This window comes from Aquarana catesbeiana, linkage group LG13, assembly GCF_042186555.1.
Source record: "Aquarana catesbeiana isolate 2022-GZ linkage group LG13, ASM4218655v1, whole genome shotgun sequence".
Classification (NCBI taxonomy): Eukaryota; Metazoa; Chordata; class Amphibia; order Anura; family Ranidae; genus Aquarana; species Aquarana catesbeiana.
In genome coordinates, this window is record NC_133336.1 from 177,898,625 (window position 1) to 177,913,968 (window position 15,344).

The 15,344-nt window shown below is 45.2% G+C and overlaps 1 protein-coding gene across 1 annotated transcript in view; it reads right to left on the reverse strand.

Moving 5' to 3' along the window:
* The window catches only part of LOC141117528 (CD48 antigen-like), a 53,680-nt gene that overhangs the window by 12,222 nt on the left and 26,114 nt on the right, over positions 1–15,344 (reverse strand). Inside the window, exons 3-4 of the mRNA XM_073610428.1 lie at positions 4,859–5,161; positions 2,673–2,753 (exon numbers count right to left, since the gene is read on the reverse strand). Coding sequence (XP_073466529.1) covers positions 2,673–2,753; positions 4,859–5,161 — 384 coding nt within the window. The remainder of the gene's footprint in view (positions 1–2,672; positions 2,754–4,858; positions 5,162–15,344) is intronic.

Sequence of the window (15,344 nt, forward strand, 5' to 3'; positions counted from 1 at the left end):
ATGGATTCATATCTAAGTTCTCCTCTTCCTCTACTATCTCTGAGCCTTGGGCCCTGCCAATCTTTTCAGAACCAATTTTTACCTTCTTCACAAAGACAATATTACTTCGGTACTAAGACACTATCTTCAAGCCACAACTCCCTTCAGACTTTCATCTAACCTATTTGTAATACTCAAAAAAAAAAAAAAAAGACAGGGGCAAAGAAACATCATTGGGGCCCTCCGGCCATTCCGGAACTGCAGTATCCATCATGCCTAGTCATGTCTGTAAATATCAGAGCTTTACAATACCTCATGGAACATGTGGTTCTGTGGCAGCTGGGGAGCCATAGTTTGCAGATCCCTGCTCTAGTACAATAGTTTCATGGATGATAGGGGACTGGAACCCCCTCTTCAGTTGGACTGTATGCCACCCGGTTGTTTTCTGCTTCTTGGATGGCCAGAGCAGAAGTATCCATCAAAATGATCTAAAGGGTAGCATCGTTGTCATCCCAACATGTGTTTACGAGATGTTACAGAGTAGACCCGGCAGCTTTCTCATCTGTAGAAACTAGCAGACAGGCTATCAGGCCAGCATTTGCCTATTTTAAATTATTTTTCAAATAAATCTTTTACTATGCATCATCCCACCCATTTCAGCTAGTTATTTGTCACATGTATGCTGCCATGGAGGCACCAGGAAAACAGAAAATTGTTTCATAATTGCCGTCATTTTCTTTTCCTGGTGCCTATCCATGACAGCATACAATCCCACCGTCGGCCTGCTATATTACGTAGAATGCTGGGAGTGCACTAATCCTTTTCTTTTATAATATTCACTGGTCCTGAGAGAGGAGCCAAGGCGAAGCTTGTCACAGGTATTCTGCCATGGATAGGCACCAGGAAAAGAAAATTACGGTAAGTATGAAAAATGTTCTGTTTTGTTCTGCTTCGTGGTATTTTTAACCACTTCAATACGGGGCATTTTCACCCCCTTCCTGCCTAGGCCAATTTTCAGGTTTGAGCGGTGTACCATTTTGAATGACAATTGCGTGGTCATGCTACACTGTACCCATATGACATTTTAAAAAAAATTTCTCCCCACAAATAGAGCTTTCTTTTGGTGGTATTTTATCACCTTTGCGTTTTTTATTTTTTGCGCTATAAACAAAAAAAGGGTGCCAATTTTGAAAATAACACAATATTTTTGACTTTTTGCTATAATAAATATCCTCAGTTTAGTCCGATATGTATTCTTCTACATATTTTTGGTAAAACAAAATTTGTAATAAGCGTATATTGATTGGTTTGTGCAAAAGTTATAGCGCCTACAAAATAGGGGAAAGATTTATGGCATTTTTATAATGATTTTATTTTTTTACTAGTAATGGTGGCAATCTGCGATTTGTATCATGACTGTGACATTGCGGCGGACAGATCGGACACTTTTGACACTATTTTGGGACCAGTGACATTATTACAGTGATCAGTGCTAATAAATGCACTGATTACTGTATAAATGTCACTGGAAGGGAAGGAGTTAACACTAGGGGGCGATCAAGGGGTTAAATGTGTTACCTAGGGAGTGATTCTAACTGTGGGGGGGATGGGAATGACTTGGGGAGGAGACCGATCGGTGTTCCTATATACTAGGAATACATGATCTGTCTCTCCTCTCCCCTGACAGGGTGTGGATCTGTGTGTTTACACACACAGATCCACGATGAGATGATGAGATCCACGATGAGCAATTGCGGGTGTCCTGCAGACATTTCGGCCGCATCGGGTCCCGAGTGACGCGGCAGGCGCGCGCCCCCTATACTGCCGAGAAGCCCGAGGTTGTCATATGACGCCTGCCCAGGATGGGAGATCCCACATGCAGACGTCATATGACTATGGGAGGGTAAGGAAGTGGTTTATTCATTAATAGTATGTTAATTTATTAGTTAATGGAGTGCAATTGTTTTTAAGTAAAGTCCGAAACTTGAGCCTTGAGTCACAGCATAGGTAGCCATGTGGAAATCCAACCCTGAGCCTAAGAGAAGGTTTGGCACATGACAATTGTACTGAACTGAGGAGCTCTGTAGATGTTGTCTACCACCTAAACCAGTGGTTCTCAACCTCAGTCCTCAAGTACCCCCAACAGGCCATGTTTTGGAAATTTCTCTTAGATAAAATAGCTATCCAAAACACCAAGCCATTGGCTCTGATTTAAAGCACCTGTGCAAGATAAAGGAAAACCTGCAAACATGGCCTGTTGGGGCTACTTGAGGACTGAGGTTGAGTACCACTGACCTAAACCGTGCTTGTTGTGTTTAGAGCTGGATCATCCACAAGGCAGGAGCCTAGGGTGTGGTGGATGTCCAGGATGGGGCAGCTATATCATTCTGCTTCTGCAGTAAACTGGGGGAAAGCAATTAGTTAAAGCTGTGTACCTGCTTGACTCTTCACAAGGGAGGATATACTGTACATGTAGGTTGTGGAGTCTAATAGGATGGCCATACCAGTGCCAACAGAACAAATGCCGTGGCTTCTCTGTGCCTTCTCTGTGATCAATGTCAATCAAAGGAATGGGGTTCCAGAGCTGCTATCTAGCCTGGAGTCCCATTTTTGCCCTAACCTGCCTCCGGTTGTGTCATTGTAAAACACAACTGCAACCAAGTATTCGCAAGTGGGAGATAAAAAAAAGTTACCTCTTGATGTCATTAGCCATATCATCAACACCATGAAGATAATGCCTGCAATCGCTAGACTATAGTGTTGCCAAGTCATTCCTGTGGATTACAGAGAGAATAATAATGTTTATTTCATTAATTAGCTATAAAAAATATGTAGTACTAATAGATGTTAAAGCCCAACTGAACCTTCAGACTAAGTAGAAAAGCATATCTGAGGTTGACACATCCTCTACTGAGTCAGACCCACAGCTTTGCTATAAGCAGGATTGCAGGGATACAGGTTTGACTTGAGGAAGCTTGTGGTAATCACATTGCTGGAGGGGAAGTATGTGCTGTGGACTTATGTTCGCTTTAATTACACAGCAGCTGTGGCTCCTGGGTGCCACACATATGCCACATGCCCACATACAAAAATGATTCTGGTAGTAATAAAGGAAAAATAAATTATAATACTAGTAGTGGTAGAGGTTGTTTTCAGCCTTGTGATGTACACACTCCCTTCCATATATCACTATGTTGTCATGCTCAGCCTACTTAAAATGGACTTATGAAATAGACTGTTTACTGTACAAACAAATAGCATCATTGCAAAGAATTTACACCCACCAATAGATGGGCAGGCAATGCAGGAATCGTAAGTGCTGAAACCAATATAGTGGTATCACCCATCTGGTTGCACACTGTGGCAAATCAGACACACAAAAGCTCTAAATGTATCTGTCAGATATTACTTTCTACATGAGTGTTGGAATTTTCTCCTACATAGATAAGATGGGTGTCATCCAGGGGCGTTGCTAGGTCTACAAAAGATCTTGGGCTAGAGCACATAGCAGCGAAGTATAGAAAGTCATATGCTTGGGCAGGCATTTACATGTATATAATATATATTATATATATATATATATATATATATATATATATATATATATATATATATATATATATTATCGTTACATATCTGAGTGCGGATTCCCCCTTGCATCAGGGTCCCCAGAGAGCCCCCCTTACATTAGGGTCCCTAGAGAGGCCCTTCCTTTCATCAGGGTCCCCCGAAAGCCCCTTATTTACATCAGGGTCCCTTGGGGAGCCCTTTCCTCACATCAGGGTCCCCAGAGAGCCCCAGGGATCAGGAGTTGGCTACATAAAGAATGCAGGGCTCACCAGTGCCCAGGAATGCAGCCTCACCAGTGCCCAGGAATGCAGCCTCACCTGTGCCCAGCACTGCACCCCCCACTGTAGTGTCCTCTGTCCCGTGCACACCACCCCAATGCAATGTCTTCTGCCCCCTGCACCCCACCGCAGTGTCCTCTTTCCCCTACACCCCACCCCACTGCAGTTTCCTCTGTCCCCTGCACCCCACCGTAGTGTCCTCTGTCCCCTGCATAACACCCCACTGCAGTGTCCTCTGTCCCCTTCACCCCACCGTAGTGCCCTCTGTCCCCTGCACCCCACCGTAGTGTCCCCTGCACCCCACCTCACTGCAGTGTCCTCTGTCCCCTGCACCCCACCTTAGTGTCCTCTGTCCCCTGCACCCCACCTTAGTGTCCTCTGTCCCCTGCACCCCACCCCACTGAAGTGTCCTCTGTCCCCTGCACCCCACCGTAGTGTCTTCTGTCCCCTGCACCACACCCCACTGCAGTGTCCTCTCTCCCCTGCACCCCACTGTAGTGTCCTCTGTCCCCTGCACCCCACCACACAAACACACACTGTGTAGGTAGAACTCTTCTACCTTACACAGGTGTACAGCACGCAGAGCATCTGAGATCGGCATCACAGGGCTTGATAGGGGCGGGAATTACTGAAGTTAACTTTTCACATTAACAGGCTGGTGATTGGTTGCTAGGATTGCCCGGCAACCAATCACCTGCTGTTTAATGAAAAAAGTTAACTCCTGTGGTTCCCACCCCCATCCAGCCCTGTGATACTAGCCGCTCGCCGCTGTCCAATGAAGAGGACAGCGGCGAAAATGTCCACGGGCCGGGTGCCCACATTCAGCAGTGGCGGGCCGGGTGCCGACCCCTGCTCTAGAGACTCAGGGCTATGGGCCCCAGATTCGGGGCTGTCTCCTCAATAGCCATGCCCTAGGGACGCCTCTGGTGTCATCAATGTCTTTTTCAAAAAAAATGTTTTGTTCTATTGGCAACCCTGAAATAACAACACATTTTTGGTGTTGTATGATATACAGTATATGTATATCTTACCATTCTTTAAGGGTATGGAGTGTGCATTAACTGAGCAACCATGTACATATTTAGAGCTGTTTTTCTGGTCAGCAGGGTTGTGTACTATGCACATGACCTCCATGTCCTCTGGCTGGAGCCATAACTGGATTGTGTCTTTATTATTATTACTATACAGCTGATAATCGGAGTCTTTGTGTCTGTGTTTCCAGATATAGGACAAAGATGGTTTGCTAGTTGGGACAGAACAATGAAGAATCACATTACACCTGTTGCTGGTTCTTTCCTCCAATTGGGTGTTTATAGTTGGGGGTGGAACAGGATCTGCAAACAGAAGTATGTATTTAATTGGAATGTATGCAATTTTATTTACAATATTATATTTTTGGATGTTCTCACTTCAGTAAAGTAAGAGAGTCAATGAAGGAGTTGTTAAACTGCTAAATATTGGTCCAAGCTGGACCAATGTAACCATGCAATAAAAATCTTACCTAAGCTTCAGCTTTAAAAGGTATTCTACCCAAAGCCTAACAATGAGCTGTAGATAAAGTAAGAAGAGTTCAGTCGTATACACATTGACAAAACTCCAAGAAAATCATAGTTCAACTCCCAAGCTTTTTTACCCTATGCAGTTTTTTCATGATATGTAATATCTCTATATGAATTTTTTTGGAGAACATAATATTGACTGGGTGGTATTATCATTAGGCATAAATGCAAGTAAAATGTGTCATGGTGGCAGATTCAGAAAAATTGTGAGGGGGCTTTTTAAAAACCTTAGGGTTGTTTAATAGGCTAATGTATACCAGGAACCCATGGCTGACATCATAAATTAGTTTTGTTGACCAATGAGCGAGGCAGAGAGTAACAGGGACACCAGACAGTTGGCAAACAGTTTACTAAGCTTTAAAGGACTGAGAAAAAGAACCAAGGATGGTCTGGATTCGTGTAGTCGGTCACTTTGAAGTCAGCAAGTCTTTCCACATGCATTTAGAATGTCTAGCACTGACTACGTCATTGGGGAACACCAGGCTCATAATCTCTGGCCACTACCAAGTCTCTTCTAGATAGGCAGTCAAGTTAATCAGCCTACCAAGGCCATTTTACATTTGTTCACAAGAAAAAAGGAGAATCAGCGCCAAAGAAATTAATGGACAATTGTGCATTTCAATTAAGAATACTGCCGCTCAATCCTAGCGAATCACTAGTGGATGGCCAAAGAAAACAAAAATAGCAGTGCAAATCTAAAGAACTCCTACAATCTCATGAGAAATTCTACAATCTAATGATGATGGACTCCTTACAATTAGTGCACGTGAAACCAATAATACCACCCTACAAATACCATACCATTACTTACTATATATATTTAACATATAATATACAGGTGTTGACTGTTACATGTGTAACAGTCAACACATATACATGTGTTCACTATATGTGAAAATAAAGTGCAAATGCAAAAAAGTAGAAACAGGAACCAATTCATATACTGTATATGTGTCACCACAATTTTTTGTGCAATCGAAAAAAGGATTTCTTTGTGCAAAAAAATTGTTAATCATTAGTGACATTCTCACATAAAAAATCATAAAAAAGTGCATTTATGAATATATTCTCAATTCCAAAGAATATATATTTCATAAATAAAGTGAAAGTGTCCAACAATTATTCACCCCCAAAAATATCCAGTATACTGTATATCCCCAAATGCATATGTGCAAAAATCAAAAATCCATATATTCAATCCCAAAATAGATCAGAAAGCAGAAAACATGATCCAAAAATATTATATCCAAACATCCAATGTGCTCCTTCATCAAAAAGTCCTAAAGTGACTCACCAGAGGCTGTGGCTGGTCAGATTATAAACCAGCAAATTTGCAGTGTTGTATATTAGGCAGATCCACTCTCCACTGTGCTGTCTCTGACGTGTCCTCCCATCAATATCCCTCCCAAATGGGACAACAGATTTTTAGAAGGAAGAAAAAAAGAAGATCTCCATAGCGTATTCTTGTTTTTTAAAATTCTTGTTTATTAAAACTTTATTCATTGCGTGCTAAGTACATAGGGAATTTCCATGACTTGGTGGGAGAGTGTGAAAGCAAAGTCTCAAGTGTTAAAGAGATGGGGGCATGATCGGAGACAGCTATATCATGTGTAGTGGAATGGTGAATGCCAGTCAGGAGGGGAGGAGAACATAATAAGTAATCAAGTCTGGCTAAAGAGTCATGTGGAGGGGAGTAAAAAGTGAATTCCTTGTCTGAGGGGTGTGTTAGGCATCAGGGGTCTAATGCCGCGTACACACGGTCGGACTTTTCATCTACAAAAGTCCAACGGACGCCGACGGACTAAAGCTGGCTGGTAATCCGATCGTGTGTGGGCTTCTCCGGACTTTCAGCAGACTTTTTCAGCCTCAAATCCGACGGACTTTAGATTTGAAACATGCTTCAAATCTTTACGTCGTAACTACGACGGACCCCGAAATCCGCTCGTCTGTGTGCTAGTCCGACGGACAAAAACCCATGCTAGGGCAGCTATTGGCTACTGGCTATGAACTTCCTTATTTTAGTCCGGTGTACGTCATCACGTACGAATCCGTCGGACTTTTGTGTGGTCGTGTGTAGGCAAGTCCGTTCGTTAGAAAGTCTGCTGCAAGTCCGCCGAAAGTCCGCCGGAAGTCCGCCGGAAGTCTGTCGGACAGGCTGTCGGACTTTTGTAGACGAAAAGTCCGACCGTGTGTACGCGGCATAACATGTTTATTGCTGAGATCATAGGAGAGAGTGGAGTCTCTGAGTCAATGGGAACATCCCCAGAATAGTGTCTATTTCTTTTACGGGATTTGTGGTCTTCATCTGGGTGCATTACAGTGTTGAAATCGCCTCCCACTACATGGAAAGGTAAGGGGAGTTGTATGATCCATGCAGGGGTATCTTTAAAGAAGGTTGATCCTGGGGAGTTAGGCTCCATTCACACTAACGCGTTTTTTGATGCATTTTGCATTTTGCAGAAATGCATGGGAATTTTTTAACATGGGTTCCTATGGAGCATGTTCACATCAATGCATTTTTGTACCTCTGCGTTTTTGGAAAGGGTCAGGGACTTTTTCATGCAAAATGCAGCATTTTGCATGTAATAGAATTCAATGGACCAGCATAAAAAACGCAAGTACAGCGTTTTTACGGCGTTTTTTACGCGTTTTGCGTTTTTGGGGTTTTTTTTTTTTAGACTGTATACAGTCTAAAAAGAAAAAAACAGTAAAAAAAAAAAAAAAAAGCAAAACACGGCAAAAACGCGGCAAGCACCACAAAAAACACTGCAGAAACGCTCAAAAGCAACATGCATAGATGTGAATCGAGCCTTAGGGGCATTGACATTAGTTATCTGGATAGTTCAGGAGGGGAATTTAAGGGAGATCAAATTTTTGCGGCCTAGCCCATCACTAATGCCCCGTACACACGGTCGGATTTTCCGATGGAAAATGTCCGATCGGAGCGTGTTGTCGGATATTCCGACCGTGTGTGGGCTCCATCGGACACTTTCCATCGGATTTTCTGACACACAAAGTTGGAGAGCAGGAGATAAAATTTTCCGACAACAAAATCCGTTGTCGGAAATTCCGATCGTGTGTACACAAATCCGACGGACAAAGTGCCACGCATGCTCAGAATAAATAAAAAGATGAAAGCTATTGGCCACTGCCCCGTTTATAGTCCCGACGTACATGTTTTACGTCACCGCGTTTAAAACAATCGGACTTTCCGACAACTTTGTGTGACCGTGTGTATGTAAGACAAGTTTGAGCCAACATCCATCGGAAAAAATCCATGGATTTTGTTGTCGGAATGTCCGAACAAAGTCCGACCGTGTGTACAGGGCATACGTGTGGATTGCACTGAGCATGGTAGACTTTTATGAATTAGAATGAGGACACCGGCTTTCCGGCCTAATGCCGGAGAGCCAATCACTTCGCCCACCCAGAGCTTTTTCATTCTCAAATTGTCTGCTTCTCGCAGATGTGTTTCCTGGAGTCGGCTTTGAGTCGTTTGAGGTGTCACAGCACTTTCATGCGTTTTTATGGGGGATCGGAGGCCTTTAACAAGATACAATATTTACGGAGGCCATAATGAAGAATAATAAGGGCTAGATGTGAGAGAATTGAAATGTTGAAAGGACCAGAACTCTGAGCATGGGGGAGATGCATGTTTACCTGTGGAGGAGTGTATAACACGAGAGAAGGAAAAAAGAGTTACCTGAAGGGACAGAAAAGGTGAAAAACGCCAGTAAAAAGAACAAGAACAAATGAACCATATAACAGCAAATATATTTAGCTTCACTTTTTTCCACATAGTGGGTCGCTAGGATAGAGATCCCTGGAGCCCATATCGCCAGTAGTTGGAGAAGAGGCATACCAGGAGCTGGTATTACTGATGATCCCAACTGGATCTCATATTCAGGTAGAGCAACCTCTTCAGCTCTGTGGATAGGGGAACAGCAGCTAGTTTATAAACACATACATTTTTTTCCAAAAAGCTTGCAACTACATTAGCTACAGTAACATAGGGCTTATCTGAAGATAGAAGACTGAGGTTCACCTAAACTTTAATAAAAACATAATATAGGGCCAATGCCTCCACTGAGTGACCTCTATCTAAGCCGAGGAAGATGTAAGGAAGGATCTGGCTGCCGCTCAAGTGATCATCCTATTGTTCTGTGAGGATCCGTATTTAAGTTTCTTGGATTGTCAGGGACGTGCTGCCCGCATTAGAAGACGTGTGCCAACGCGCATTCGAGATTCACGGACATTGCGCATGAATGTGCGCATGTGCATGCGTTAGACGCGCTTTGGCGCCTAGTGGCCTATAAGGATGCTCCAGGCGCACTAGGTCCTTGCGTTTTGATCTGCAGCTGTTCCCTGAAACCTGACTCTGTGCTTGTATCCTGTCCCAGTGTTTGACCCAGCTTCCTGACCACACTACTATCTCCAGTCCTGACTGTTGGCTTGTTTGAACCTGCTTTCTCCTGTCTGCCAGCCTGATTACCTGTTGCCAAAACCCAGCCTGGACTCTGACTACTGTCTGCCTGCTGTTTATGCTGATTACTCTGTGTATGACCTGTCTTGTCTGACCTTGCTCCAGCCTGCTGCCTGCATACCTGCATCTGCTGACCTGCATCCGATGCTCTGCATCCGCAGCAAACCTGCGTCTGCTGCCCTGCATCTGCAGCATACCTGCATCCGCTGACCTGCACTCGCTGCCCTGCATCTACAGCACTCCTTTACCAGCTGTTTTGGCTTCTCATCTGGCACCACCATTTCCAGCTAAGAGAACCCTACAGGCACTCCTACCCCACCGTGCTCTTACCACCACTGTCTCAACTCCAGTGGTCTCCGAGCCGGGGTTGTACGAGAGGTCTCCCTCTGCACGTCAGGCTCACACCTAAGGTACGTGACATTATCAAACTGCCATGTCTGAGCCCAGGCCGTAAAGTATCTTCAGGATGACTACGTCCAATCGGAAGAGCAAATGCAAACCCTGTCCACCGCTGTGAACCCTTCTTCAGTCTCAACCCCTTCCACTGGCGGGGCACCAGTCGCAACTACTATTGCACCCACTGTGATGATGCTACCTCCTGAACCAAGGGTCCCCATTCCAGAGAGGTTTTCTGGGGATCAAAGCATATTTTGGGCGTTTCACAACGCATGTGAACTATACTTCTCATTACAACCTCTAACTTTTTCATTAAAGGTCACCAAAAGAGGGTTCATCACCTCTCTGCTGCAGGGTGAACCTCAGACCTGGGCCCATCATCTGCTTAAAGAACGCCATGTAGTTCTGGACTCTTTGTCATCTTTCTTCAATGTGATGGCCCAACTTTACGATGACCCCCAAGGGACTTCCAATGCAGGGGCTGCCCTCCACGCGCTCCAGCAAGGCCGCAGAGCGGTCGAGGACTATGTGACTGACTTCAGACACTGGAGCATGGATACTCAGTGGAACAATGCAGCCCTCTGCCTTGGTCTATCTGAAGGGTTAAAAGACGATCTAGCCTGGGTCGGTGTTCCTAATGCCCTGGAGACTTTAGTCACCTTGTCTATGCAGATAGACCGATGGCTCCGGGAGCGCAGAACAGAAAGAGCTATCCAGTAGCCCCGTACAGCTTGGATGTTACCCCGGGTACCAGCTCCTGTTTACCCTGCCACTGCCGGTCCAGTTCCAGCTAATCCCGTACCTGTTAACCAGATGTCTGATACCCCTGAACCAATACAACTAGGATTAATGAGAAATTCTTTCTCAGCTGAACAACGACTTCGCTGGCGACAGAATAATTTATGCCTGTACTGTGGGGAAGCCGGCCACTATGTTTGCTCATGTCCTGCAAAGCTGCGTAAGGTCCTGTCTATTTCTCCTTCCAATTATCCATCTCCTTCTGCCAAGGCCACTCATCTGGCCTTACCTATCTCGTTCCAAGTTCCAGGAAGAACAATACAAGTTACCGCAATAATTGACTCTGGGGCATGTAGTTGTTTTATTGATCTGAAATTTGCAGCTCAACAACACATCCCACTCCAACCAAAGACTCAAGGACTTTCTATCTTTTTGACAGATGGGTCTCATATCAAATCCGGAGTAGTGACCCAGGAAACCCCTCCTCTGCTTGTAACTATCTCCACAGAGCATAAGGAACTGTTAAGCTTGAATGCTATTACGTCCCCTCTGTTTCCAGTCATCCTGGGCCTACCCTGGTTACAGGCCCACAATCCGCAGATTGATTGGGGGTCCAGGGATATTAAGTTCCAGTCATTTTACTGCCAGCATCACTGCCTGCCTTCACATCCCAGCACCTCTGGTCCTCTATTATGGAATCTGATTCAGAGATACGTGCAACAGTGCCTGAGCCAAACCATGGATTTTTGGATGTCTTCAGCAAACGGGGGGCTGAAACTCTTCCTTCCCATCGTTCATATGATTGTCCAGTCAAAGTACTCCCAGGGGCTGAGATCCCATTTGGATGAATCTTCCCTTTATCTGAACAGGAACTAGAGGTACTAAAGGAATGTGTACATGAAAACCTCAAGAGGGGGTTCATCCGACCTTCCACTTCTCCAGCAGGGCCAGGAATCTTTTTTGTGGAAAAAAAGGACTACTTTCTTCGGCCCTGTGTGGACTACCGAGAATAAAATAAAATCTCAGTCAAGAACCGGTATCCTCTGCCCCTGGTGCCTGAAAATTTTCAAAGACTAAAGACTTCTTCTGTATTTACCAAGCTAGACCTGCGGGGGGCTTACAACTTGGTCCACATCCGTGCAGGGGATGAATGGAAAATAGCTTTCTGTGCCAGGTTTGGCCATTACGAATATCTGGTAATGCCCTTTGCACTATGCAATGCCCCTGCCACCTTCAACATCTAGTCAATGAAATTTTCAGAGACTGTTTGGATATTTACGTAATTGTCAATCTAGATGACATTTTGTTTTTTTCCACATCTCTTGAGCAGCATCGGAAACATGTCAAGAACGTACTCTGTCGGCTCAGTCAGCATGGGCTATATGCCAAGCCAGAGAAATGTGAATTTGAGCGGCATAGTATTCAGTTCCTCGGCCTAGTAATATCTACAGAGGGATTCAAGATGGATCCACAAAAAGTTGCAGCCATTATGGACTGGCCTACACCCTCAGACAAGGGGGTGCAGCGCTTTGTCGGCTTTGCAAACTTCTACCGGAGGTTCATCAAGGGGTTCTTCTCCATTATCTCCCCGATTACGCAGCTAACAAGACAGAATATTCGGTTTCACTGGACTCCCGAGGCACAGGCTGCCTTTGCAACTTTAAAGGGACTTTTCACGTCAGCTCCTATCCTGAGTCATCCTGATCCTGCTTTGCCTTACCCACTCGAGGTAGACTCCTCAGACAGCGGTAGGGTCAGTTATCTCCCAACATCAGGGTCTCAAAGACTTAATGCACCCAATAGCCCTCTTCTCTCGTAAGCTCTCTCTGGCCCGAGAAAAATTACGATGTGGGGGACTGAGAGCTCCTGGCCATCGAGGCTGAACTTGAGGAATGGAGGTATCTGTTGGAAGCAGCGGTGCATCCCATACTCATTTATACAGACCATAAGAATCTGGAGTACCTGAGAGCTGCCAAGCATCTGAGACCACGCCAGGCACGGTGGGCATTGTTTTTTCCAGATTCTCATTTTACATTACCTACCGGCCGGGCTCGAAGAACATCAAACCAGACGCCCTTTCTCGCATGTTTGATGATCCAAGAGAAGTGTCAGCTCCAGATACCATCCTATCAGAAGGTAACTTCCTACTCTTACAAACAAACCTGATGTCTGGCTTGAAGCAAGCATCAGCAAGTATGCCCGGTCCTCCTGGAATTACCCTGTTACCCAAGGATGGGCTACTATGGAAGGATAATAAGATCTTTGTGCCAGAAGATATTCAAGTAACAGTGTTAGGTCTGTGCCATGACCATCCCCTGGCTGGCCATTTTGGAATACATAAGACCCTGGAATTAATACAGCGCACGTTTTGGTGGCCGGATCTTGAAAAGAACTGCAGGGAATATATGAATTCATGTGCCACCTGTACCCGAAGTAAGACTGCTAGAAGCAAGGCCTGGGGTCTGCTCAGACCTCTACCGGTCCTAACAGACCCTGGAAAATGATTGCCATGGATTTTATAGTGGAACTTCCCCATCAGGCTATTTTTGTAGTGGTTGACTGCCTGTCTAAAATGGCTCACTTCGTGCCACTAAAAAATACGCCCTCTGCCACGGAAACTGCCCAGGTCTTCATAATGGAGATTGTAAGGCTACATGGGGTCCCAACAAGTATTGTTTCAGATAGAAAGGTGCAGTTCACCTCTCGCTTCTGAAAGGCATTGTGCAAGGTCCTAAAGATCGAACTGTCTATGTCCTCTGCCTATCATCCTCAGACTAATGGGCAAACCGAGAGGACGAATCAAACGCTTGAGCAATATCTCCAGTGTTTCACCACATTTGTCCAGGATGACTCGGTAGCATTACTGCCCTTGGCGGAGTTCACCTTCAACAATACCAGTCACTCGGCTACAGGTCAGTCTCCATTCTTCTCCAACTATGGATTCCACCCGACCTTCCTACCTGATCTCATTCCCGATTCCACAGTCCCAGCAATTCAGAACATCGTCGATTTCCTGAACCATAATGACAAATTATTACAGGAAGCCATGATCAAGGCACAGGCAACTAATAAAAGGATGTTTGACAGGAAGAGGAGAGGGAAATTGTACCTTCAACAGGGCGATCAAGTATGGCTGTCTACCGCTAACCTCAGAATGACTCGCCCGGCAAGAAAACTGGCATCCAAGTTTTTTGGTCCCTTTCCGGTGAACAGGAAATTAAATGAAGTTTCATATGAACTTTCCTTACCCGATTCACTGAAAATCCACCCAGTATTTCACGTGTCACTGCTAAATCCTGCAGTACCGGATCCCTTCCCAAACAGGGAATCGGGATCACCTGAACCAGTAATTATCTATAGGGATGAGGAGTTTGAGGTGGAGGCCATCTTGGATTGTAGAAGAAGAGGAAACCAGCTTCAATACCTGATCAAGTGTAAGGGGTATGGTCCAGAAGAGAACTCCTGGGAACCCAAGCAGAACGTCCACGCCCAAGAGTTAATCCAGGCCTTATTTTGCAGCCATCCTCAAAAGAGAATTCTCCTGGGCACCTGGAGGTTCCCTGAAACCTGACTCTGTGCTTGTATCCTGTTCTAGTGTTTGACCCGGTTTCCTGACCACGCTACTATCTCCAGTCCTGATATTTGGCTTGTTTGACCCTGCTTTCCCCTGTCTGTCGGCCTGATTACCTGTTGCCAAAACCCAGCCTGGACTCTGACTACACTCTGCCTGCTGTTTATGCTAATTGCGCTTCTGTGTATGACCTGGCTTGTTTGACCCTGCTCCAGCCTGCTGTCCTGCATCTGCTGCTCTGCATCCACAGCATACCTGCATCTGCTGACCTGCATCTGCTGACCTGCATCCACAGCAATCCTGCAACAGCTGTTCCGGCTTCTCATCTGGCACCACCACTTCCAGCTAAGAGAACCCTGCAGGCACTCTTACCCCACTGTGCTCTTACCATCACTGTCTCAACTCCAGTGGTCTCCGAGCCGGGGTTGTACGAGAGGTCTCTCTCTGCACGTCAGGCTCACACCTAAGGTACATGACATGGATGTTTCCTTCAGGGTGTTATGCTGGGCCTTACGAGAAAAAGATGGCCAGAGAATTGTCGTCTCCAGGTTGTAGATTGGAGGAATGTACAAATTGTTCGATTTCATGAGGTGTATTAAATATTAGGCGATCACCTTCTGATGTTGTAAGGTGCAGGATGGTGGGGTAGGCAAGGTTAAATTTGATATTATTTTTAAACAGGGTAGAGCAGAGGCTCTTAAAACTTTCTTAAAAGCACTTGCATTCATTAAGTGTCAGCCTGACACTAGGGAATAATCACGTAATGATAA